Source organism: Puccinia triticina, chromosome 3A (genome assembly GCF_026914185.1).
Source record: "Puccinia triticina chromosome 3A, complete sequence".
Classification (NCBI taxonomy): Eukaryota; Fungi; Basidiomycota; class Pucciniomycetes; order Pucciniales; family Pucciniaceae; genus Puccinia; species Puccinia triticina.
Genome location: NC_070560.1, coordinates 4150552 through 4175586, shown reverse-complemented (window position 1 = coordinate 4175586; position 25035 = coordinate 4150552). Strand labels below are relative to the sequence as shown.

General features: G+C 46.8%; 3 protein-coding genes across 3 annotated transcripts; 2 read left to right on the top strand and 1 right to left on the bottom strand.

Moving 5' to 3' along the window:
• Positions 1-2138: 2138 nt before the first annotated feature.
• PtA15_3A468 (uncharacterized protein) lies at positions 2139-2912 on the top strand (the record flags this gene model as incomplete). The annotated part of the gene is made up of 3 exons (XM_053167439.1): positions 2139-2199; positions 2271-2736; positions 2819-2912. The coding sequence occupies 3 exons, from the start codon at positions 2139-2141 to the stop codon at positions 2910-2912; spliced, it is 621 nt and encodes a 206-aa protein (XP_053018656.1).
• A 1531-nt stretch (positions 2913-4443) lies between these two features.
• PtA15_3A467 (uncharacterized protein) lies at positions 4444-7439 on the bottom strand (the record flags this gene model as incomplete). The annotated part of the gene is made up of 12 exons (XM_053167438.1): positions 4444-4595; positions 4710-4772; positions 4852-4958; positions 5075-5172; positions 5267-5317; positions 5415-5475; positions 5557-5605; positions 5716-5960; positions 6130-6456; positions 6567-6628; positions 6726-6922; positions 7007-7439. The coding sequence occupies 12 exons, from the start codon at positions 7437-7439 to the stop codon at positions 4444-4446; spliced, it is 1845 nt and encodes a 614-aa protein (XP_053018655.1).
• Positions 7440-9046: 1607 nt separating this feature from the next.
• Positions 9047-24049, top strand: PtA15_3A466 (uncharacterized protein; the record flags this gene model as incomplete). Its single annotated transcript, XM_053167437.1, has 11 exons — positions 9047-9130; positions 9258-9429; positions 9500-9644; positions 22132-22394; positions 22458-22681; positions 22754-22921; positions 23009-23125; positions 23199-23342; positions 23415-23492; positions 23567-23679; positions 23851-24049. 11 exons carry the CDS (start codon positions 9047-9049, stop codon positions 24047-24049), a joined length of 1707 nt encoding a protein of 568 aa, XP_053018654.1.
• Positions 24050-25035: the final 986 nt, after the last annotated feature.

Genomic DNA, 25035 nt, shown 5'->3' with positions numbered 1-25035 from the left:
CCTGTAAGATCCTTTCTATTTCTTCTTCCGGAACACCTTTGTCCCTTAAGCAGATCCTTTCAATTTCTAGATCCCTGTTTGTCCTGTTCATCTACCGACCTCCCGACGATTTGGAAAAGAACCCTGGTCTGAGTCAAATGTGGCCTGGAAAAGAGCCGGCTTTTAACCTATAGAAGGCCCGGAACTGCACGATACAGAACCGATGGCGGTGAGCTCTCCACACGACGATCCCGGGTATCCAATCTCGGTAAGGAAAGAGACAGGAGCCCGGGCGCGGGAGAGTCGGAACCATATGTGCCGGTAGTGATAGGGTTAGGTTTCGCCCCCATCACTACCTTGGTTAGGTAATAGCTATGTACATGAGTGTGTAAGTACATAGCTAAGTGTATGTTTCTGCATAAGTGCATAGCTGACTCTAACAGGATGCAAGGAAGTACTGCTGGATGGCTGATGGTGAGAGTGACCAGGAGGCAAGTTCGGCCTGCTTTTATATTCCATGGACGACTGCGCTGAAATGTATCTCTGGACGATGGCTTCACGTGTAGAATTCTTCTTGACTCCCAGCGGATTGTAGGACTCACGCACAATGTTTGGAGAACATCAAATCCATGACTGGGAAAGATTTCCAGTTTGTCTACGCTCTGCCTTAAGAGAACAGAAGATACTCCCTTGACTTTCTCCCATCAAGAGCTCATCGTTCTATCTCTTCTCACTCGAGCTGTATATATTAATGGTGGCCCGTGGGTGTCGGCGGTCGCCGGCGACTGCTCCCACTAATTCAGTGACCAGCCGGCCCCATGTTGTTATTCCTGACGGAGTGTTCCAACGTCTCATGACCGCAATTAATGGGCCCCGACGGCCTCGGGCTTCATCCGGCGAGAGTGGGGTCCCTCGGGGCCTCAAGACCGAGAGAAACAAACAACCAAAAAAAGGTCGCGCGCCACACGAAATCCAAGCTTTTTTCTTTTCTTTTTCGTCCCTGGCCGCTCTCCTGCAAGACATTCAAAGAAATTAATGAAATGCCCGACAGAAAATATGAATAGGTATGGGTGAATTGCATGGGAGTGGTAGTCTACAAGTTGGCGTCATGAACGCAGAGGAAGGGTAGAAGAACGAGAAGAATCAGGTGGGGGGACTGGCTGTTGCGAGCGGTACCGGGCTGGCAGGTGCCTGGTACCCCAACGGCCATTGATTGTCATCCCTGAACTGGCTCCATTGCTTCTCAAAAGACTTTTTAAATCATTGAGCTTGTCAGTTGGTTGAAGAACCATGGTGCTGTGAGTTGAGCCTGCTTATACACAAAACTTTGAGGCAGAACAGGGCAGAGCCCTCATGTGCAAAAAACAGCACAAAATTTTGGTCTTCCTAATCTTCTATGCTCCTTGTGTGTATCCATGTGTAACAAAAAGGAAAATGGTCATCATCTAGAAGTGGATTAACTAACTATTGGATTAATTAAATACCTGTGAGAAGTGCCTAAGCTTGTATATTTCGAGGACAGCAGCTTGATTTCACGCTCTAGTTACCTCTTTCACATTTCGCTGTCAGAATTGCCCTTGAAAAGAAGGGTCCATCAGTAGCACTCGTTAAAGATAACGCCAAAGGACTGCCTTCATTCATTCAGGAATCCTATAGGTGTCGTGCAATCGACTCTTTATTACTCGAATCCTATCCCGTTGCTCTGAATCACCATCCACCTTATCATAGTCTATTACAAACAATTCTTTGGGCTGGTTGGTGAAAACACGATCTTGCTACTGTGGTCGTCAAGAAACCATCGTGATTCTTAAGGTATTGTAGATTGTTTCCTCGTTAGATTTTCAAGGTAGAGGCCCGGTTCGTGCCGGCTTGAGCAATCTCCATAAGACTAGTATTAAACAACAAACTGAAGAACTAATATCTTCATTCTTTTTTGTATTCCGTTCTGCCCCCCCTTCTTTAAACGTTGTAGCTAGGCCCTTGACAATACCTTTTCGATTGCTACCAATTTGCTCAGCTGGTCCTCTACGAGATAATCACCTCTGACAGCGGGCGACGGGACAAAAGTCAGAACGATCGACCGTTTGAACTGAATTCCTCGCTCTCCCCATACAAAGCCTGGACAATTGCCGCGTTACCCGAAGCGTCAGAGAAGAAAAATGGAGAATCCAGCCAATGACACGTCGGACAGATCTGGACCAAAGCCCAAAGGCATACAAGGTATTTATCATCCACCAGCTCATCACACCAGTTCATCGGCTGATTTGTGAATCACCTTGAATGACCTCTAGATTTGGTTATCCAGCGTTTCGGAGACCTGGGGCGTAAATATAAGGCCAAAGGAACGTATCTTCAAGAAACTGCCCAGGCTGTTCCTACTCATGCCGCGGACTCGAAGGAAATTCTCTACGATCGGTTGGACTCGACCCTTCTACCTCTCTTGAAGGACCAACTCATCGCCATGCTGGGCTTTCTAGAGGCTGCGAAAGTCCAGGAAGAACAGGATTCGAGCCTTAGGCGCGTGTGCGAAATTCAAGCGGAACTCGACAACAATATGACTCAAATCATCTCTACCGTTCATGTCCTCGCTCCGCGATTCTCCTCTAGCTCTGATCGAACCAACGACCAGCATCTAAAGCATTTGAAGAGGTATAGGCTTTGGGAATACAGAGGGAGTATTTTCAGCGCATTTTTTAGGATTTGCGATGTCTTTCAAGTGGCCTCTGAGTACATCCAACCTACGGACCTCTCGAGAAGGTCAGAGGAGTTCATGCATTTCTTTCATGATCTTCCAACAGAAACTCACAACGCAGTATCTTTAATCGACCTCGCTGTGAAGCGCTCAAAAAGATCCGAAATGGAAGTCATTGAAGATTTTGGGGAACGCGCGGTATCTCAGGTCGATCATCACCTCATCAATCTCATCACCCTGACCAACCCAGCTGCTCCCATAGGCTTTACCAAAATCCCTCGCTTGACACGTCAGCCACTCATCAACCTTGCTACATCGGCAATACCAATCGTGAGGTTACTACATGTGTTTTTCAAGAAACTATCAAAACAAGGCATCATGAATTCTCAAACGCTACCATTGGCATCATTTACCGAGATGAATTCCGATCAACTCGAACATTTATGCCAATCTGATCACACGATTGGACACGATCTTTTGCAACTTGAGGATGTCTTGTGCGCCATTGATACGAGCTTTGAAGACCGACGTCTCGATATTCGGCCGATCACTCGAACTGTTGAACAGCTGGCTAGTCATTTAGATGCTCCATTTCGTTCTCTACTCTGTTACGTTGTTCCCTTGATTGATGATGTTACGACGCAGAATTACTACCAGGGTTGGTTTGCTACCTGGAAAACTCAGATGAATTTAGCCATTTGTAACTTTGTTCAAGTTGCCAAAGACATTGTAGACCCTTTTGCATAGTTTTTTTCCCCTCGTTTGTTTTCCTTCTTTTCATTACCTTCTATCTCTTACACACGATGAAGAAAATTATCCCCTGCTTGAAATCAAAACCTAATCCTTTTTTTAGGTCTGATACCATGAACTTAATCTGAGGGGTGTGGCGTGCCTGCCCGCCGCCCCTCGCGCAAAGCGGCCCCTGGGCCTCTGGTGGGCTACCCGCTGGTCAGTCGGCCCGATTTTGGGCGGGCCAATGGCAACCAAGTCTGGCCCTCCCAGCCTCTCCGATTATGTAAGTTGGGGGCGAGCCGAGCTGGCCCGCGGCCGCCCAATTATCAACCCTAGCTGTTGAGGGCTCCTTTTTCAAGAGTTAGAATGAACCTGGCATAGAGAAGGCATGCCAAGATCTGGACTGTCGTATCAAAGTCACATTTGATTTTGTGTTCATTATATATGCTTTTTCAATCAACATCCATTTGTGTGTGACTTCATGAGATCATTCAGCTTTATTCCATCATTTGGGTGGTGCGTACAACATTGTCAAGTCAATTGACTTGACACCCTCGACTGCATCTCCCCTCACCTTCCAATTAATTCTCTTTGAAAAATGTTGGGAGAGTTTCTCTCATTTTTATGCCGTCAACCTTCTAAAACACATTGCCGCTATGTAGCTTGCCTAGCCCTTTTGCTGAACACACATCGAAGTCCAGGAATAAAGGAAACAATTGCCTCGGTGGTTTTCTTTGAAGGGGATCCTTGGTTGATTGGGTGGTTTGATTTATCTATGCAATTTGCTCTATTGACTAATGTAAAAACTCTATGTCAACGGGAGGGGGGGCATTTTTTAGTGGTAAACAAAGACTGATGCAGAAGGCGAAAGAAAGAGCAAATACGATGGAAGATGACATGACAGCACAAAAGAACACGAATTTGGATGAAAAAAGACATTGCAAAAAAAAAAAAATGCAAAAAAAACAGAGAAGGAAGAAGCAAGTATAGACATAGTAGGCGGAAAAAAAGGGATTTCGAGGGTTTGCGATAGAGATTACTCATCTCGGACCCGGACTGTCTTGACTTTCGTGATCAAGCTGATCATCGTCGTCTTGAGTTTCCAGAGCTTTAAAGGAGTTGTGGTCAGTATCTCTGCCCGCACGATCCCGCCGATAGCTATTAAAATCGAACAACTTCAACTTCGAAAACCCTTTTTTTTGTGCGAGATCGTAGCGGCGACCCGGAGAGACCGAAAGCTGGGTCAGAAATGTGGATGGTTTGCAGAAGGACGATACGGAGAAGGGAAAGGGGGGTAAGAACTGACCGAATTGGCGTAGCTCTTTGTTAGTCGTAAGATAGTAGAACGGTAATCCTGAAATGATGAAACCTGCAAATGCAGCCAATATGGTAGAAATAGGTTGAATATAGGGGCAAGCTCTTTGGCGTTGAAGTGCTTATTGACTGACCAAAGGCAGCTAGAGATTGAATCGGCGCCGAGAAGATGGGCATCAACAATAGGAAGCAGGCAACGGTTGAGAAGGTTATCGGGTTGATGATCCAAGTTTGATACGGTCTTTGTTCACACCACATGATCAGGAATTAGACATTGCCAGGGAGAAGAGACACGTTCCAGTCAATACGAGTGCGAGCTGTGGAAAACTCAGGCGCTAGTGGAGCTTGGTTATTTACCTGTCTAAATCGGGCTCTCGAATCCGTAATAGTAAAAGCGATCCAACTGTTAATAGATAAAACGTCCATGCACATGTCCCATAAAATCCTACTAATGACTTTTTTGTACGAATAAGAGAGCAGGACAAAAGTCAACAAACTTGGCTGAACCATTTGAGCTATCTTGATATGATTCAAGCAAACAGAACATACTCTAAAATCTCCAAAACTGATCATGATAATTGATAGAAACGCGTGCAATCCCTACGATGACAAAGAAAACTCCCGAATTATGATTTCGAAGACAGGACAACATAACCAGGTGTAGTGTGTTTGTGGTAAATAATGGTGGGTATCTTACCAGTGCGTTCAGAGGAGTCAAAGTTTTCTCGTTGATATTGGAAAACACTTTAGGAATATACCTATTGCCAGAGAAAAAAACAGGAGCATTAATTTGCTATTCATTTGGTTTCCAGTTTTGAAGTTTATTGTAGGTTGCTTACCGTTCTTCGGCAGCGACGGACACCAATCTCGAGGTAGTAAATACCGAACCTAGAGTAGATTATTGATTGATGGAAGAGAAGAAGGAAAAAACACGAAAAAAGGAAGTAAGGATCGAAGTGAAGCAAGCGACCCGGAGAGGAAGAAGACTTGAGCTGAACTATTGAGGGCGCCGAAGCACGCGAAAGCGACGATGAGCGAGAAGATGAAGCCGCCGATGGGCCCGAAGATGACCCGGCCGAACTCGAGTCCGATGGTGTTTGATTGGGTGACGACGTCCATGGGCAGCACGATCAGGTATGCCCAATTGGTCAGGACCATCAGGCTCAACACTATGCCCATGGAGGCGTGGATCACGATCGGCAACGTCTTCGTCGCTTTCTTCAGTTCGCCTGCTATGTAGTTTCTGTGCTTATACACACACACACGCACGAACATTGTATTATTGTAGTTTGTTGCGGTATCAGGGATGTTGGTCAGTTCGATAACGAGCAGGTTGTGGTGGTCAAAGTATCAGAGTTTACGTCAGTGGGCTTGTTCATTGATGAAAGAGAGAGAGAGATGAAGGTGATTACCCAGAATCCCAGCCGTCAAAAGCCCACAGCCCGGAATATAGAGCGGAGGCGAGGTCACTGGGCGAGCTGGAGGTATTTTTGAAGATGTTATGGGCCTGGAAGTTATCGGAATGGTGGCCGGTAGCGAGACGGACGATGGCCATGATGATGATCGCGAGGAGGGAGAGAAGCTTGATGAGGGTGAGGATGACTGGGAAGTGTTTGCCGGCCTTGGCGAAGAGGCCGTTGATTGCGACGATCGAGAGCAGGATCAGGACCGCGACTATCTTGGTGACTACCAACGGGATCGCCTTCGCTGATTCGCTCGGGGACGCCTTGAACGCAGTACTGCAAAACAGCCAGCCAACCCACATCGATTTGCTCAGCTTCTCCGAGTAGCTTTTTTGTGGGGGGGTTTAGAAAGTTGATTCAGTCGTGTGTAAGAAGAACTGACTAACTGATAAAATATCCGGCATAGATATTCTGATCCAACGATAGAAATGATGGCAGCAGATCCAGGCTGAAGACCAAAGTACCAAGGAGATTTCCCATCAGAAAAAGTGATTTAAGTTGTGCGGGTATGGACATGGTTGATGAAGGAGACGAGAAGGACTGACTTTCAAAGCCACCAGATTGGTCCACACGAACAGGTACGAAGCCCAGCCTCCGAAAGAGTAATTCAGGTAAGCTTGAGCGCCCCCGTTGACAGGAATGGCCGCTCCCAATTCGGCGAAGGAAGAGGCGCCCGTCCAGGCCAGGATGCCGGCCAAGAGCCAGACGATTAAGGAGGCGCCAGGACTGCCACAGTTTTGACCTGGAGAGGGACATGGATATCGGTCAGCATTATGACACCGAAAAGCGAAAAAAGAAAGTGAGGAGGACGGGGGAAGAGACGAACTGAGGATTCCGGGGGATGAGAAGATGCCGGAGCCTATTTGACTGGAGACGACGAGGGCGATGGCCGAGGTGGTGGTAAGGGTGGGCAAGGCATAGCGCACGGCTTCCAAGCTATCAGAGAGCGGTAAGAGATGGGTGCTGAAGTTGAATCTGAAGGAGGCCGAGCCGTCGCTGGCGGCCCTCAGCCGGGAGGCCTTGCGAGGCGGCGGCGAAGAGGGCTGGGCCGGGTCCTTGGTGTTTCTGAGGAGGCCGATCGAGTCCGCCTGCTCGCCCGGCCGCAGGTTGGTCGAGTCGGAATTGTAGACCAGGATGTCCTCGGAGTCCGAGTCCGAGTCGTCGTCGCCCGCTGAGCCTGGCCGATGCCCTTCGTCTGCTCCGTGCTCCGAGTCCATCGTTCGTGTGCGAGGCGCCTGCTTTTCGGCCTCGTCGTCCATCGCGCTGGTTGGGTTGGCTTGTTTGCCTTATTGTTTCCCTGTTCCTCTGATCGGGTGGTTGGTTGTTGTCTGGCCAACATGGTGGTGGTGTCCTCCTGACACAGTGTGAAAATTAATCGATTTTCTTCCCCGTTTCCCCCAGAAAACTTGTTTCAAGTATCCAACGCCCGCATCCCCCTGTTGCTGGGAGTGTTGCCTCTCTTAGGAGGGCCTTTCCATTTTGTTGCCTGCATCCGCCCTTAACCAAGAAGTTTCCCCATATAATAACCCCGCCATGCGCACCAAGCCTCACTTCCATCAAAACAAAAATCCAACCTCCTTCAAATGTATAGCACGGATACCCGTGGGCCCCAGCACAACATCAGCTCACTGATGCTGATGACCAATGTTGCAACTCCTTCAGGACTGTCAGGAATGAGTGAATTTTGATCGGTAGGGATTTTAGGAAAATGTCATCATCAGCATCAGTAAACAACGGGGGGGTTGAATTTTACAACCCTTTTTTTGCAAGGCTTATGCCTTGTAAAGCTGATCCCTTGTAAAATTACATTCCATTGCGGGTTTATTGTACTTTTACAAGGGTTCTTCAAATTTTGCCTACTTTGTAAAACAACCATTGTAAAACATACCTTGTAAATTTTTGGCTTGTGGGACTGAAATATAATTTCACAAGTGATTTTCTCACGAGGATTTGCCTTGCAAAAAAAAACCCATGCAAAAAGGTACGTGAGGCACAATAATCTCAAATTTCTGAGGTTTAATTTACATGGGATCCTTTTTTGCATTCACAAGGGTTGTAAAATTCACATCTGGTGGACAAAAATGAGAATTTTACGAGGCAAACAACTATTTACACAGGATACTTGCCACCCCCAAAAAGACAAAAAAAAGAAAGTTTAGACGGCCTGCCTCATCAAAAACAGTGTGTCTTGAGACTCACCACACGTATTCAGCATTGGGAACCCTGGGAAACCTTGTGGGTGCTTGATTGAGTGGCCAAGCATTTGGGCTCAATGGTCTTCTGTGTTGGGTCGCTGGTTTCCTTGACTTTGTCCGTCTTTTGCTCTTTGATTTTTGGCTTGATAGTCCTCTTGCTTGCGTGCTTGCTTTCCTTTGCTTGGACATTTCTTCTCTTCAATGTTTGAATATGTGATTGTCAGTTGCGGATTGTTAGTATTGTGATGCTCGCTGGTTTCAAGAGCAGGGAAAGTACGAGCAAACTTATTTCTCATACCATTGCAGCAAGTCAGAGGCCTTTTTATGTTGGAGGAGAACAATAGGATGTTCGGCAGGTCGCTAGTGAGAGAGATACAAAAGAGAAGTGATGAGTCCCATCTAATGGGACTCTTGCAATACGAGAAGACCGAGTCTGAAGAGAAATCTAACGGACAAGCTTCTGCAAGGCAGGTCGTAGTAGGTTCTACAAGAGGGCCGCTCTCAGCCTATATATATATAGGCTGAGAGCGGTGGTTAAGAGAATGAAATATGTACAAGGCGAAGAGCAGCACCCAAACAGGAGAGGACCAAGAGCGGTCAACAGACAAGGAACAGGTGGCAGGAGCCATTTAGCCAGAAAGGAGATCCGAGGCGGCTTCCATAGCCGGGAGATGGGAGTCTTTGCAGTCTTCAAGACTTTCATTTTGATCCTCAACTCGCCCGATGTATCCAAGTCTCCTCGCTTACAAACGGGGGTCATCTCTGATCATGAACCGCTGTCCCAACACTTTGCTCAACTGACAATGAGAACATCCAGCGGATGTTCTCATTGTCAGTTGATTATCTCCAAAAAAAATACACACATTTTTCCTTTCTTTTGAGTATGTCACTGAGATACTCGAAACACGCAGTGGCCTGTACGAGGAGATTCGAGAATTCAAGGAAGATGCCAAGAAGGTCGCAGTGAAGATTGCTGATGATAGGCTTTGTGAACAAATCAAGAAGTTTGTCGAAGCGCCTCGAGAGATCCAGGAACTTTGCGAAGAGGATGCCAGTCAGTAGCCAATCTTCCGCGCGCTGATCATCTTGCTTGTACTCACTTCTCCCATCTTTGCTGTCCTTAGAAAGTGAAAATGTCAATCTGATGGCGGTCATCTTGAGATCCCCCAAGGGCCCTAAGCTCGACAAGGCAGCCTACCAACGTATCCAACAAGCCTCTCAAGCCTATGAACGATACAAGACCTACCGTGACGGACTGGATGACCCAGCGTTGGATGAAGGTCCTGATAACAATGATGCCTGGCTGTTCGAAGATCTGAATGTCTACATGAAGCTGCTCAGAAGGTGTAGAGATAAAGAACAGCTGGTTGAGCTGATCTTTGAGGTCAGTCTCCTCTAATTTGGTCAAGCTGATCTTTGAGGTCAGTCTCCTCTAATTGGCGTCCTTGGCTGCTCCGACCTGTCAGCGGTTTTTGTGCGGTGACGAGTGAGGGTTTGGCGAGCTTGGGGGTAGAAGGAGTGGCCTCGGGATGGTCCAGCCACACCAGTGTTTGTCTGCCGGCTTACACAAATACATAGCCAAGAAAAAATCAGAACACGACAACAAGGTATCAGGCCCAATATCAGAGGGGGCGTAGGTACCTGGAGCCAAGAGACTGACCTCGGTCACCTGACACTGTCAACGTAGACTTGGACCTGTTTGAGAGCAGTGGTTTCGGAGGTGAACGAGTCTCTTTGTTTCCGGTAGCGGCAAAGAAATTTTTTAGCCATTGATTGGCTCGTTATTGGGGTGTATGGGAGAGGGATGGGATAAATCCTCAAGGTCATGGCTTCTGGCTGACGTGTTCAATGTAATCTCACCAGCTCACGGAGATTGGCTAAAGCAGAATGTGCTGAGAGAAAATTAGCGGATGGAGGGAACGGTGAGGGGGGCGGGACTCCAAACAACAAACTTACAAATAGGGGGGCATCCTACGGAACCGAGGCGTTGAGGCATGTAAAATTGTTGTTTGACCTTGCGGTGATAAATTTTTCCAGCGGAATCAAACAAGCCTTGTATTCTGTACCGCGTAAAAATACAGTTTCAAGTTCAAATATTGAAAATACATAGGTGTTATTACAAAGTTTGTAAAACATACTTTGTAATAATACGCAATACCCCTGTACACAGTATTTTTCCACCGCATGTTTCACAATGAATTATTTACATGGGCTAAGAAAAGTCCAAATCCCTTGGAAAAATATGTTTTGTCCTGTGCATGTAATAAAATTACAAAGGACCACTTTTACAAGGGTTATGCCTTGTAAAATAAGTCTTGTAAAACTCACGCACCCGGTAAACAACTGCGGAAAGTAAACTCCCTGGGTACTCCACTAATTGATCAAAAAAACAGTATTTGATGTGTTTTCACTGCGACCCAAAATTTGAAATTTATTTTGGTACTCATTTTTTTCATTTATTATCATTCATGTTGGATGTCAGTTTACTGATTCTGATTTTTCATTTTTTTTTTGGAACAGTATTAAAGATTTTCCAAAATTATCATTTCATGAACGGACTTACTTCGCGCAAGGGTGTAACAGCTGCGCTACGTGCTTTTTTCTGTATCTCCAAAAACAGATGGCAAGATGTCATAATTACAGAAATATTTTTGGATATTCTGGATCCTCCCACATCCATGAATCAAAAACGCTTTTTTTGATTTTCTTTATTGAAGTGGTAGTCCTTTGAAACTATGAAGCAGTGTCATTTGGGCGCTATTTTCAGCGCAGCTGTTTTGAGCTTTCAAACTCACCTGCTTCATGGATTTAAAGCCAAATAATCCCAGTGCAAAGAATACAAAGATGCACTTTTGATTCCTGGGTGCAGGAGAATTCTGAATATCCAAAATAATATGTTTACTTCTGACATCTTGCCATCTATTTTTGGAGATACAGAAAAAAGCGCGTAGCGCAGCTGTTACACCCTTGCTTCGCGCACTGCCGGAAACTCTTCGCGCACTGTGAGGGTCAACCGCTCGACGTCTAGACCCCAGTGCGCGCCTCTGCCACGGCTCTTCGCGCACTGCCTCAGAAGACCTTGATTTTCTTTGCTTTTTTTGTATATACTGTCATAAAGGGTAATTATCACCTCTTTCAAATTTTCTTGAGGTGCTGGGAATTCCTATTCCAGCAGAAAAAAATTATAAAATAATTATTGAAGAAAATAAGACTCGGGTACCCGAGCAGGCAACCGGCAAAGGGAACCAAACCCGGGGGTCTCACACTCGGATTCAAAGGTATATGATATTTATATCATAAATATGTACATATCCAACTCCTCCCCAACAATCGACACAATGGATCCTCCTGGCCCCACGATGGATCCTCCCACCCTTACCTATGGCTTACCAGACACAAAAAACGGCCTGGAATCTTCAAGAATTGAGCTTGATCCGAGACTGGTCGTTGAAACGGGACTGGACGTTGAAATGGAAAGAAGAGATGAAAAAACCTCTGTGATCGATCCTCTCACCCCTACCTCTGGCTTACTGGACCCAAAAAACGGCATGGCATCCTCCAGAATTGACCTCAATCCACAACCTGACGTTCAAACAGAAACAGGCGATCCTGAAAGCATCCATACAATTCCGGCGCCGCCAGAACAGACCTTTCAATCGAGGGACGAGTGCTACAAGAGCATCCAGAAGTGGGCCCTCGAACATGGCTAAGGCCCACCCTTTCTATACTTTGGTTCCTGTGAGACTGAGATCAAGTATCTCAATGTTAAACAACGTCGATGGCGACGGTCACTGTGGATTCAGATCGGTGGCTGTAAGCATGGGCTTAGAGGAAGGATCGTGGCCCAACATTCGCAGGGATATGTTGAAGCAGATGGATGACAATGCTGTTTACAAGGAGGAAAAGTACATCTTGATGATTTCCGATTCAATACCTTTTGACCGATTACAATCAAACCTCAATTACTTTTGTTCCCCTACCCAATCAACGCAATACTGGATGAACTTCCCACGGCATGGCGATCTTCTGGCCAATGCATTCCAACAACATGTGATTCACATATCAAACCTTATCATCTCGACTTTCCTTCCTCTGTCGCACGCCCCAACAACCAATCCACCGATTTTTATAGTGTATATTGAAGGTAAATATCATTTTAATGCTTTCCGCTTTGAGGGAAGCATTTATCCTGCTCCAAAAATAAGCTCACATTGGTTTAAGTGGAGAAGCGAGGACGCAAAGGAATGGGAGAATTTTATACAGTTAAATCGAGATGAATGGGAAAGAAGATTTCCTCATGATCCCAGCGTTTCTTCTGTTGTTTTTGATTTAGAATAAACAACATAACTAATGCTTTGTAACTCATTCCTTGAACTAGCTTCTTCTTTTTTTTTCTTTTAAAACCTCCATGAGAAATACACACTCCTTTAAATTGAAACAATTAACAAACGCTTGAATTTTGGATGATTTTTGAAGATCTACCTCTTTAAGGAGGGTAATTTGAATCCTTACATCTAAGAAGAGCTTTCACAGCTTAAATAAAGCTAAAAAATAATCACAGTCATCACTCAGGGAACCAGGGAGTTGATCACTGCCCAGACATGCTTAAAATACACCAATCCCTATTTGACATACAAAAAAGGTAGGAAAAATTATGAAAACTAGAGGCCAAAGCAGCTTCGCCGCTGCAAACCCAAGGTTCAGGCCTCTCACCCCCCTCCCCACTCTTCCTCAGCTACTGCAAGATATTCATCTTTTCATAAATATTCTAATAAGTCAAACAGATCAGCTATTCATTCCATCAAACAGCACAATGGACCTCCTTTTGAACTTGTGAAAAGTATGGTTTGAGTGAAGTGGGTATTGAACCCACAACCTTGTGTACTGTGAGAGTCAAACTCACATACTCAGCATTCATGAGTGATGCTCTAACCATTGATCCTAAGTACACATTGCATGGAAATGAGTTTGAGGTAATGACACACATAATATGCAAGAGGTTGCAAACTAAGTGCATTTAACATTGGCATTGTCGTACGCTGCAACTGAGCAGACAATCTACTCTCAGTACCTCCTGAGGCTAACTGAATAATTAAGAAATATGACATGCAAAAAGCTGCCTTTCTTTAAAAAGGAAGGCAAACAGAGCTCATTCCAGAGGTTCAAAGCCAGCACCAAAATGAGGAAACATTTTCAAACAAGGGTGAGATTCCAATATTTGAGTGCAGGAGTGCAGATTCCATAGTGAGAGGAGGAAGGTGGTAACAAAGTTAAAATAGACAATAGTCCAACCGGGAAGGTCAAGAAAAACTCTAGTAGTTCCCCATGTTCAATCACACACACTATGGGCAATGGTGAAGCCAATACAATACATGTATTGGTATCAGACTGGTTTGGACTCCAATACATTGTATCTGTATTGGATTGGGTCACCAATACAATCCAATACATGTGGATCTGGTTGCCAATATGATCCAATCTGATTCTGTACATTGTGGATTGCTGGGATGGGATATTTGGATTAGGCCCCAATTAACCAGAAAAAAGATATTTTTTCAAAATACAATACCAACCTTTTTTCAATACAATAGGGGGTATCAAACATGACCAAATCCACTATTATGTAATTGATGGGTTTGAAAAAAACCACCATTTTATAACATGCTGGTCCTTCAGCTACCCCATTTTGGGATTCACTGGTCAAGAATTCTATTTTTTCCTAATTAACTGGTTTCTAATTGTGGATTTCTTATATTTGATACCCCCTAATACAGTGTATTCAATTCTTTTGTATGAAAAAACAATACAAAACACGGTATTGACTCACTGCAAGAAAAAGTTGCGCAACTGCAAGCAGTTGACATGCAAGAGCACTGGGGAAGGTTGTGGTGCTACTCAACCTTGTTCAAGGCTTGTGTTGACCAAGCTTCAATGCACAGTCACTGTGCAATAAAAGACTGTTGAGTGCTTGGGTGGAGCTAGAAAAAGGGCTACACAGAAGTATCTTGGATGTCAACTGCTGTCAGTTGCGTGAGTTTTTCTTGTAGTGGACTGATACTTATTTTGTACCTGATTAGAACCACAAGCTTCTTCCAAGCTCTCAACATCAACTGGGATCAGTTGGGTGTGTTCTTCTTGCAGTGTCACAGTTACTAAATGATCTACCTTCAGGGGGTTCAGTGCAGCAGAAGCCACCACCACTGCAAAAAAAACTTGGTCAACTGCTTTCAGTTGACATGCAGGATACTCAAGCCAAGCTGCCATTGTAACTCCACCTGAATGCACAAGTGTCTTTGTTGGCACAGTCACTGTGCAAGGTGCACAGTGACTGTGCATTAAAGCTTGGGTTGAGTCAAACCTTGAGTAAGGCTGGTGTAACACCACAAGCTTCCTCAGAGTTACCGCATGTCAACTGCTCACAGTTGACACAGTTTTTTTTGCAGTGCACTGCATGACACAAAGAAAGAGGTATCTTTTTTTAACCTGAAGAGACTTCCTTACTGCAGGTTGGTAAAACACTGGTAGTGTTTTTCTGACTGTAAGAGGGTCGCTACAGGACAGTATCACCCTTCCAATTATAGAGGGCCTTAATTAAGTTATATAAAAGTTGCTTGTAAATCAACCCTGAATCAGGAGAGACATGATGGATGTTTTTGCCAGTGTATAACTCTTTGGGATATGCAACATATCCTTATGGAAATCCATCAGAATTGAAGGAACCCACAGCTCTCATCACTGCCTTTTGCTAATCAAGTGAGAATTCTCTTTTTGGCACAAAGAACCCTGATGAGACAAAAGTGCCTCTAGAAAACCCTCAGGCAAGGGGGGGGGGCTTGGTTAAGTTTCAATATCAATTGTCAGCAAGCAGAAGGATCAAGCAAGCTGAATCAATCATCCATCTGCATATTCACATTTCCCTTGCCGCGCACTCAGGAGACAATCATGAGTGAATCAGGGGGGCTAGCAGAGCATACACGCCGCTGCTGCTGATCAGGGTGAAGATGGTTTTGGAGCGGGTTGAAGGGTTCGAAGTAGGTCTCTTGGTCCTCTCATTTGTTGTCGCTTTGGGTGTAGACCAGGGTGTTGAGTTCGGATGGGGTGGTGATGAGGTTATGGAAGATTGCCTGGAGAGCCGCGTTTACAGTCGCCGGTCCGCCATGATTATGAGCCCGGACCATGGGGGTGAGCAGAGCGACGTTGGAGGCGGTCTATTGTTGGGAGGGCGGGGTGCCGGCTTGATGGGCGCTGTGTCTATGGGCATGGTGGGCTACTCGGAGGAGGCGCCGGGCGAGACCCGCAAGCTTGCATAGGAGTGGATCGGAGTCATTGACGCTGGCTGTAAGCACGTCCGACGCGGAGACGAGACGGTCACGCTGCTGACACTCAACCTGCGCAGATTCTCCTTCAAACTCGTCGATGCGGTTCCACGGTTGTAACGGCTCAGTGTCCGGCGGGACCTCGTGGTGTGGCGTCGAGAGAATCAGGTTCTGGATCTTGCGTGGCGCTAGACAGCAGTAGATCTGGAGGCCCGGCCTTTACCAGGTGATTAACAGTTGCGGCATCTGATAGGTGATCGCGAGTCGCAGCGACATCCAGGCGAGCTTCGACAGTACACCGCGGGCGCAATCCGCCCCGAGTCAAACAGCCCTGGGACACGACTGTACCAGAGCTAACTGGAAGATCAGCGGAACGGCCTGGAGTCGTACACACCCGGCGCAGCCGCCATCTTGACACCACCAGGCTGATCCTCAGCCCGAAGCGCCCTAGCGACGCCGCCGCATCTAACTTAACTAAGTCCCTCTATTGGAGGGGGGACGCCGTCCCGCAGGGACCCTCCGAAGGAGGGACTTATGCACTATGTCGACCCCGTGGCAGTAGAGAATTGGAAAAATGATCTTTTTCAATCCTCTCTGGACGCGCCATTTGTCACCAGGCAATGAAACTTTGGGGGAGCAAAAGGTGCACAACATCATGGAGTTTCTTTGTACATATTTTACAAATTTTTTGGGGCCTTGGGTGCCCCATGAAGTCCTTTTTTGTGACTGACAAGTGTCCACTTCATCGTGCATTCCACATTTTGCTCTGAAATTGATAATGTTACAACTATCATTGCAGCTCAACCAGAGGAGTTGAGGATGAGAAAAAATAGTAGAAAGAAGGGGGCAGCTTAAGCCATCCCAGAAATGTAAATTAGAAAAAAAAAGGTTCAGAAACTCATGTGGGAGATTGGTTTTAAAAAAGTCCCCACCAAAATGCCTAATTCTCTACTGCCGCAGGGTCGACATAGCGCGTAAGTCCCTCCTTCGGAGGTCGCTCCGCTCCCCCGAGGAGGGAATTAGCTAAGTTAGCCGCCGCATCATGATGGAAGCCTAAGTATGCCTCCAGTGTGCCGTCTGATGCACTGAAAGCTATCCTCGAGGCAAATCATGAAGCCAACTCATCAGCGCCACCGAGCCGTCCCTGTAATAGGAACACACAGCCAAGCCAGCAGTTGAGCATCACCTGTCCGGACAAGGCAAAAAATTGCCGGTGATACTTGAACCAACCAATGCAACCAAAACCTGCTTCACAATTAGGCAACGTGAGGCCACAATATTGAGCAGTCCGAGGAGCACAAGCGGACCAAGGGGAAGACCTCCCACAAGGATTCCTTCTAAACACATGTTATTTGACACCCTCCCACACCCCCCTCCCCCCAAAATTCACACGAAGTGCTCTTTTCCGAACAGGCCCAAGTGGCCATTTGCAAATTGTGATACACACAAGCAGAAACATGCCAAACTGATTAACTTCGAAGAACTGATGCGTTAAAAAATATAGCTGATCTAATACTTCTAAAGCTTTATACTTCCGATTAGTGGGATGCCACTGGCGCATCCTCCTCCCCTGCTTGTTCTCGCCAATACTTCTGTCTGCCCCAATCCAGGTGGCCAGGCCCCCCTTCATCATTGAAGGCCTGGATCAATTGCTTCCACGGGGCCTGGCGGGCCAGTCCTTGTACTGGCAGCATGCCACTTGGCCAGCCCCTCATGCAAAGCTTCTACGTAGCCGTGGTCTGGAATCGCTTCGAATGCAATGTCTGAGAATTTGCGGTGTGCCAACGTACTCAAAAGCGATGCAAGATTAACGACGTAATTATCTTCGTTGGTATGAGCTACCTCCCCGGTAAACTTGTTGGTATCTTGTTGCTCCACTCGCACCCTCTTGGTAAGGCAAACTGGACATTCACCCCGATGGCAGTTGTGCTGCATGTTCAACTTTGCCACCAGGTTCTGTTGCAAATCATGTCAAACACTCATAGATATCACAGTTTCCTCCCCATGTCTAACTCACAGCCACACTAATGAATGTTCCTCCTGGTCGCCGTGTCACTGTCCGCATGTTGTAGAATCCATCGACCTCTCCAAAATCAAACTGAGCAACACACAAGTACAGTACGACTCGGCGGCCCTTCCGCCCTCTCCAAAGGTGGTCCACACGTCCCAAGGCCGGTGCAGAATTCGTAGATCCACAAGATTTATACTGCATTTGGAATAGTCATTCACGAGCAATCCCAAAAGTCTTGAGGAGAATACAGAGCACTCACAACAACAAAGGATCCCGGAAGTATTACATCCTTGCATGTCCAACTGACCTCATGCACCTGAGTGATCTCGTAACCCGTGAGAAATGATTGTAATTCTGCTGGTGTGCCAACCTTGAGGGATTCCAGGACCCTCCACTTCCTGATTGACGGGTAAGAGCCACTTGAATTGTCGAGCGCACCTGAGTTGAAACCCATAGACCTTTGAATTGACCGGTTATTCGCAAAAATGCCCACCACCCCCACGCCCGCAGAACAGTATACCTTGCGCTTGTAGTCGTAGAAAAATCCACCAGAAACAAGGTGCCGTAGGTTGTGGTAATCCCCAAAGGAAACCCCTATATCTCTACTTGGACTATGTCGATTTGAGTGGACGGAGGCATTGCGCAAAATACTATTGTACCCCTCCATCTTTTCCGTTGCAAACAGACTGGCCGGGCCATACCGGCTAATTGAATCCAGCAAGTGTAATAGCATGTGAATTTTGGGTTTGTTAACCCATTGAGCTGTATTTTTCACCAAGAGAAAAAGGAATTGACGAATGTGTTGCGATAGTTGATCTTGAAACAAATTCATATCCTCGATGTGTGTTTGGAAAATCAGCGGCGCAAGTTTGCATAATGCAGCCCATAGTTCTACCTCTTCCTCATCCATGTATTCGAAGAGGACAAAAGGGGCCACCTGCACAACGATGCGGAAATCTTTGCCGATGAAGTTTGCGAAGTGCCTTGTAAGGTAGTCGGCCTGCATTGATGGAATGTTGAGTCCATCAATGTTAAAAGACCGATATCGCGCCTGGATTAATGGTTTCTCGGAGGGCCGTAGATTGCGCATGAAGTCTTGGACCATGTACTTCACGACGCCGAGGAGGAAAACGTGTAGCACTTCAACAGGAGTGTCCCGACAGCCATCAAAGCCTAATTGGACATTTAAAAACAAAACCAATAAGAACATACAGGCGATGAATTCGGGCTACCAGTTTTTGAAAATGATGAAAGCTTACCGGCAAGTTCAAAGAAGGTGTTAAACAAACTCTTGGTAGAAATTTTGGCCGTGTTTTCAAGGTTCTGCAGAAAATCTGCCTCCGCGGGAGTGGCCTCGCTAGCCTTTCCGATGATCTCGTACCTCTGGTCTATCAGTGTCCTGCTCAATACATCCTTGACGCCCAACTTAGAGGCACTATTTTCCACAGCTGTTTTCTTCTGCGGCTGGTGTGCCATTTCCCAAACCTTGTAACAATTTGCCTTTATTTGTGGCCAGGATCGCGGAAAAGGAGTTATCTGCTGAGAACTCATCAGTTTTGGACAGTTGTGCCATCAGTTATAGAACTCACCCAGGATCCGGTGGGACTAATCATGAAGAACCTCGCAACATAATCAAATGTGGCTTTTTCTTTTACATTGCAAGCGGACAACGGACACATGCGGCATGGATGAAGTGCATTCCCAGGTATTGGGGTACTGGTGATCTCCGCGTGCATTGGAGAGTCCCCCAGGAAGCACAGAACTGTGGATGTAAGGAGCACTTCCTCCTGGATAGTGCAATCAAAGGCAGCAAACCCATCACTCGACATCATCCTGAATGCCCAGTGAATGGGAAAGCACCACATATTAGAAACCTCAATTGAACCACACAAAAGAAATAGAATCTGACTTACCTTAAGTCAGACACAATTGGACCGGCTAGCTCCATTGCCCCCCCTTCGTTGTATGTGCTCAGATAGTGACAATTGTAATTCTGGTTGGTCCACTTGGGTGGCAGACCCGATAGCGTGAAGTAGTAGGATATATGCTTATTCCATCTTTTTGATTGATTCCCAGAAGTGTCGTTGGAATATAGTGTGATAGGCAAGTGGCGGATGATCCGACCATCGGCCTTTTGACGCCAGGGGTTGGGAACGTGGTGCCAAGTGGTGACCTCGTCCGCAAGTTCTGAAAATTTAAAATTTGTATCAAAAACCATCAATCCATGTTCGAGATAGCAAATCAAAGTAGAATATATCATACCATAGATAGAATCGCGACATCTGTCCAGGAGGAGAACCCCATCAACTCCGGCAATCATATTACAGTCCAAATCAAAGTCAGAAACCAAGAGACTTTCCAACATGTTGCTTCGGAATGGTAAGCCGGCTGGAAACGTCAGTCGCAGGTGGACTCCATTGCTGTTGAAGTGATAGTTGGGGGCGACACATTTGGCATACATCTCACCACCTTCGGAATAGAAGAACAGAGGAATCACTATTTTATCTGATTTTGTCTGTACCGGCTCAAACAAATACCAATCCTGTTCTCCGACACGGCACATGGGTGCTCTGACCATTGGTTCTAGTTCTTCAAGCCACTTCCTAGACTGAGACAGTTTGTAGACATCTTGGCCATGGGCCTCTTGAGGATAATAGTCGATTGATGGGCTCACAATTGGGTTGGCCACCTCTTGCGCTAGAATATTTGGAAGGCTCAATCCATATGTAGGATTTTTGAGGATTGATATGCTACCTTTGATGTCCATACGCAAGAGATCGCGCAAGCCTTTCTTCACGTTCCGGATGGTTGACCAGTCAGGAAGCACTATATCAAACAGTTTGAACAACATTTTGATATGGTTGTAGAGACTCCGACTTATTAAAGTGTGCGTGTATCCAATTAACAATGACGCAACCAAGTACTAAGGGATTAAAAATATCACAATTCCTCCCTGAGTTCCTCGCAATTGGGTCATAAGATGTGGATTCATGACTCACTTCCTGGGATTTGAAAGGCCACCAAATGTTAGGCTCATTCCGACGGTGTTTTCGGGTGCCTGCGCCATCCTCATTGTCGAGTGGGTCTTGTGAAGATTCGCCATTTTGGGGTGTTTCCCCTGTTGGTTCCGTGGGTTCGGCTTCCGGAAGGTCCCACTCCTCATCATCAGCCTCATTGTCCGAGTTGTATTCCGATAGAGGAGCATCAGAAGATGTGCTTTCTGATTTGCTGGAACTGGCATCTGATGACATTATTAAATCATCATCTCCGACCACAGATTCATCTTCACATAGCTCATCGGGAAGGCCATCAAAGGGTTGCCACGTTGATGGTACTAGAGGAGCTGGTTCCGGTGCCTCTGGGAGTTGGGAAGCCGGGGGACATGGGATTCCGGTGGCCACCATGTCGTGCATTGAGCTGGCAGCTGCATCCTCAATGGAACAAGTGCGAGTGCGTGCCAAGTGTAGCTCAGCCAATAGCTCGATATGCTTTTCAAGTTTCATATGTTTGCGGACGGATCCCTCCACCATGTTCCTTCCAGTGCGGCAAAGCTTGCAAGCAATAAGTGTAACTGGGGTGTCTGAAACCAAGCGCCACACATCTGTTCAAGGGTTGCCTCCCCCGACGCAGCAGTCAGAAAGATCAAATGGCCAACATTTCTTATCACCACAAGCTCACCTGGGTCCAGTTCAAGCGGAACCTTCTCTTTCGGCCGGCGTCCCATTATGTATTCTGTGTTTGTTAGTAATTTAGATTCCGAGACCAAAAGAAAACCCAAATTCGGGATGTGCAGATTTCCTTGACCAAGTTTCATGCCTGCCACATGAAATTCCTTTGCGTTGAGATATTGCCATAACTTTTGCTCCTGGTCGGTGCAAAAGTTATGGGAATATCTGCCTTTTTTGGGTCCTGCGCGCTAACATCAGAATGTTTTTGGCGGAAAAACACAAGTGTTTCGTAATTCCAAGGGGCCGTGTGATTAAATTTTTTCAATCATCTCTTGAGCTCGTGTGGTAAGCTAAGAATATCCTGACGCCACCCAAGGCTCTTTAGCAGCCTGGGAAGCAGCGGTGGAGGGTCCAAAACGTCCTGTAATTCCAAGGAGCCATTGCCCTTGCTTGTTAACTGACTTCGGGTGAATCAAGTGCTGGTGCCATTCCAGTGCAAGCACAAACAACAAATTGACGGATTGATTTCCATGAGGAGGGTTTCCCAATGTGGATGAGACAGGCTGCGTACCCGAGGAATTTTTGGGCAACACTTGCCATCAGGAGGAGTGATGATCTTTAAAATCAACTCCTTGTCTCATCACAATTCATCCTCATCCGCTGGCCTTCAACAACAACTTTTTCAGACCATTTTATTCGTTTCAAACCCCCATCTTACTTTCAAACAACCAAACAGCTGCTTTTTCAAGAATGTCTTATAGGCTTTCAAGTTCCAAAGATAGCGAAGACGACCAACCCAACAAAGGTAGATACACCACCAAGAATGCCCGACAACGTCCCCCTGTACAACAGCCTGAGATGACCAACAGCCAGGAAAGTCTTGCAGGTCCCCGACGACACACTGAACGAGATCGACTGGGCACCGCGAGGCGCACGTGGCCGGTTTTCCTCAGGGGATCTGTGGCAGCGGCAGCGGCAGTGGCCACAGGGCGTCATACATCTTCCCAAGTAGCTCGGCGTCCAGGTAATTATATCCATTGTTTAGTATAGCCACCTGAACATTCCTTGCTGACTGTGACCAACCCAGGAGTGATCCCGCCTATGCAAGGGGGCACCCCATCCTTCCAGCCAAATCCACGCCGTCAGACCACTGAAGTACCTGCACGCGGGGCCGCAATCACTTTCCCAAATCATGAAATAACCCGTACAATTCATGATGACGAGCCCGTCAACAATGATTTTCTTGGTGAACTTGAGACAGTTTTTGATCTGCGGGGCAGCTATGCTGACATGGCTGAAAACATGGCGCTTGTATGTACTCTTGAGCTTGATTCCAATCGTGTGTTACATGAATGCTGCTAATTCCGAACTTTATTTCCTCAGGTCCCCCCTGCTCGGCAATTTGCTGTTCAGGTCTATAGTCAAATGGCCATGCGTCAGGCACTGGATGCAGCTAGACAGGAGATAGTGAGCATTGCCCGAGCTCCCGCCCCAGCAGCAGCAGCGGGGACGAACCAAACGGCGGGTTTTCAATATGCACAAGTATTTAAGGTACGATTTAATACTCTTCCGATTGATATGAAATACTAGATGTTTGCCACAGGTGCGTAAATTTGATGCATGACTTACTTTATACAGGATTTTGTCAAGAGAAAGGCTCACAAGCTTTTGACGAGCAAGAATCTGAAGGTGTACAGTTCCGATGTTCTGCGAGGAAGTCCAAACACTCTCAAGGGCTTGTTGACACTTGTGATGGTATGTGGCTTAGGAGGGCCTAGTCTTTGTTTCTGGGGGAATGTCGGCCGACTTACATATTTCCTTTCTGCAGGAAATAATAAACAATCAGCCAAACCAGTTTCACACCGATTATCTTCCCTGTGGGTACCATGTAGGTGAGCCGACCGCTGTGGACAGCGTATCACGGTTTGTCCGATGCAAGCTTAGGAACAGCCGAGGCAAATTGAGAGACTTAGTGAGCCAAATAAGTAATGTGTTGCAGGCTGACCTTCCAGCTAACGTACTGTGTTCGGTACTTGTCTCCCAGCTGCTCACTGGCATCCAGGAGGTGCCGGGGAGGGACATTAACCATCCTGTTCCAAGCATTTTGGCCTTGCTTGCCGAGGTGAGCTCTGATTTCAAGTAAGACCCTGTTGGCCTGTTGTGGCAACTGATACTTGCATGCTTTGTCCGACTCAGATGAATTCAAGCTTGCTTCCGCCTTTGCCAAACAATCATGGAGGGGAAGCAGCAAATAGACCGGACGCTCCGCGCGGTAATCAGACCCATCTGAAGGCTCGGCTGGCTTACTTGTGAATCCTGACAATTACTCAGCTGCACGGTAGAGGCCCAAGGGATTCTGGGAAGCAGTGGATTAATATTGATGCTCACTTGCGTGAACTGGCTACCAAGGGCCGAGCTTACCGCACTGCGTGAGTCTTATATCTGAGCAGGCTGACTCACATTTAACTCTAACTGACAAGGAAAAGATGTGTTCGCAGTTTCTACCAACTTGTCTTGGACTTTGATCGTGTCACCTTTGGTCACAATACGTTTGATGAAATGGATCCGGATACAATCAAGCTCCCTACGGATGAGGAAGTGGAAGCCCAAATGGCACTTGCCGATGCCGTTAATCCAGGTGTGGTTGCGGATGAGGACGATGAAGGTGGCGAGCTTTGAGGTAGACTTTTCAGCAGAGCGGCACTTGGAAACGAGGACCCACTTCTGGTTTCACTTTTTCTGTTACGTTTTGCACATTTTTTCTTCAAGCCTCTGAAGCACGGTAACAAACGCTGTGATAGTTGCATTTGCCGGTCAATTGTTACTGCACCGGCACAGCTGGGGGGTCATACTTTCAGTTTCTTGTTTCATATTTTTTGTTTTTTGTTTTTGTTTTCTTTTGGCTCCCGTAATGGATGCCTATGTCACTTGTTATTTTATGGCGCGGGTTTCCCTGTGTCACGGGTTGTTTGTAAGCGTCCCAGCGGTGTGTCTGCTGGGCAATAGGCACATATATACATATTTATTTATGTCAATTGGCGTAGCGGAGCTACCTGGCAAATAGTGTAGACGAGTGTCACAGGGGTAACCCAGTGGGCAATTGTGATTACGAGCGTGTCTTGGCTATCAGCGGGATGTTGCGGTGCCGTCCGCCATTTGGAGTTCAGGGAAGACCCGCTTCCAACCGGCTGTCGCGCTGCTGCATAATTGGTATCCTCTGCTGAAGAGTGTGGGCCAGGTGCAGCGCTGGTCTACCTGTGGCACGTGGTGGCTGGGTGTCATGAGGCTGCCGTGTATGGCTGTCGCTGGGGTGATTGTAATAACCCGGAAATGGATGATCCTGGGTTGCCTACCTCGCTACCGCGGATCATCCCGCAGATGGTCCACTGAGGGCTGTACCAGGGATACCAGACTGCACCCGCGGTGTAGACGGGTGAAGAAGATGAATCCTGGCCACGGCGTCGTCCATTTCTGTCACCCCATGAGTCTTGAGAATTGCTTGGGCACCGCCAAGTCAGAATCTCCTACAGAGATTTCCCGGTTTCTGAAAAAAAAAATCCAACATTTCTCTCTCCTGAAGGCTACCCATGTGAGTCTGAAACTCGGGCGCCTTGCCTCGACCCTCTTCCCGACAGCCTCTATTTATACCTTTTCTCTCCCCCATA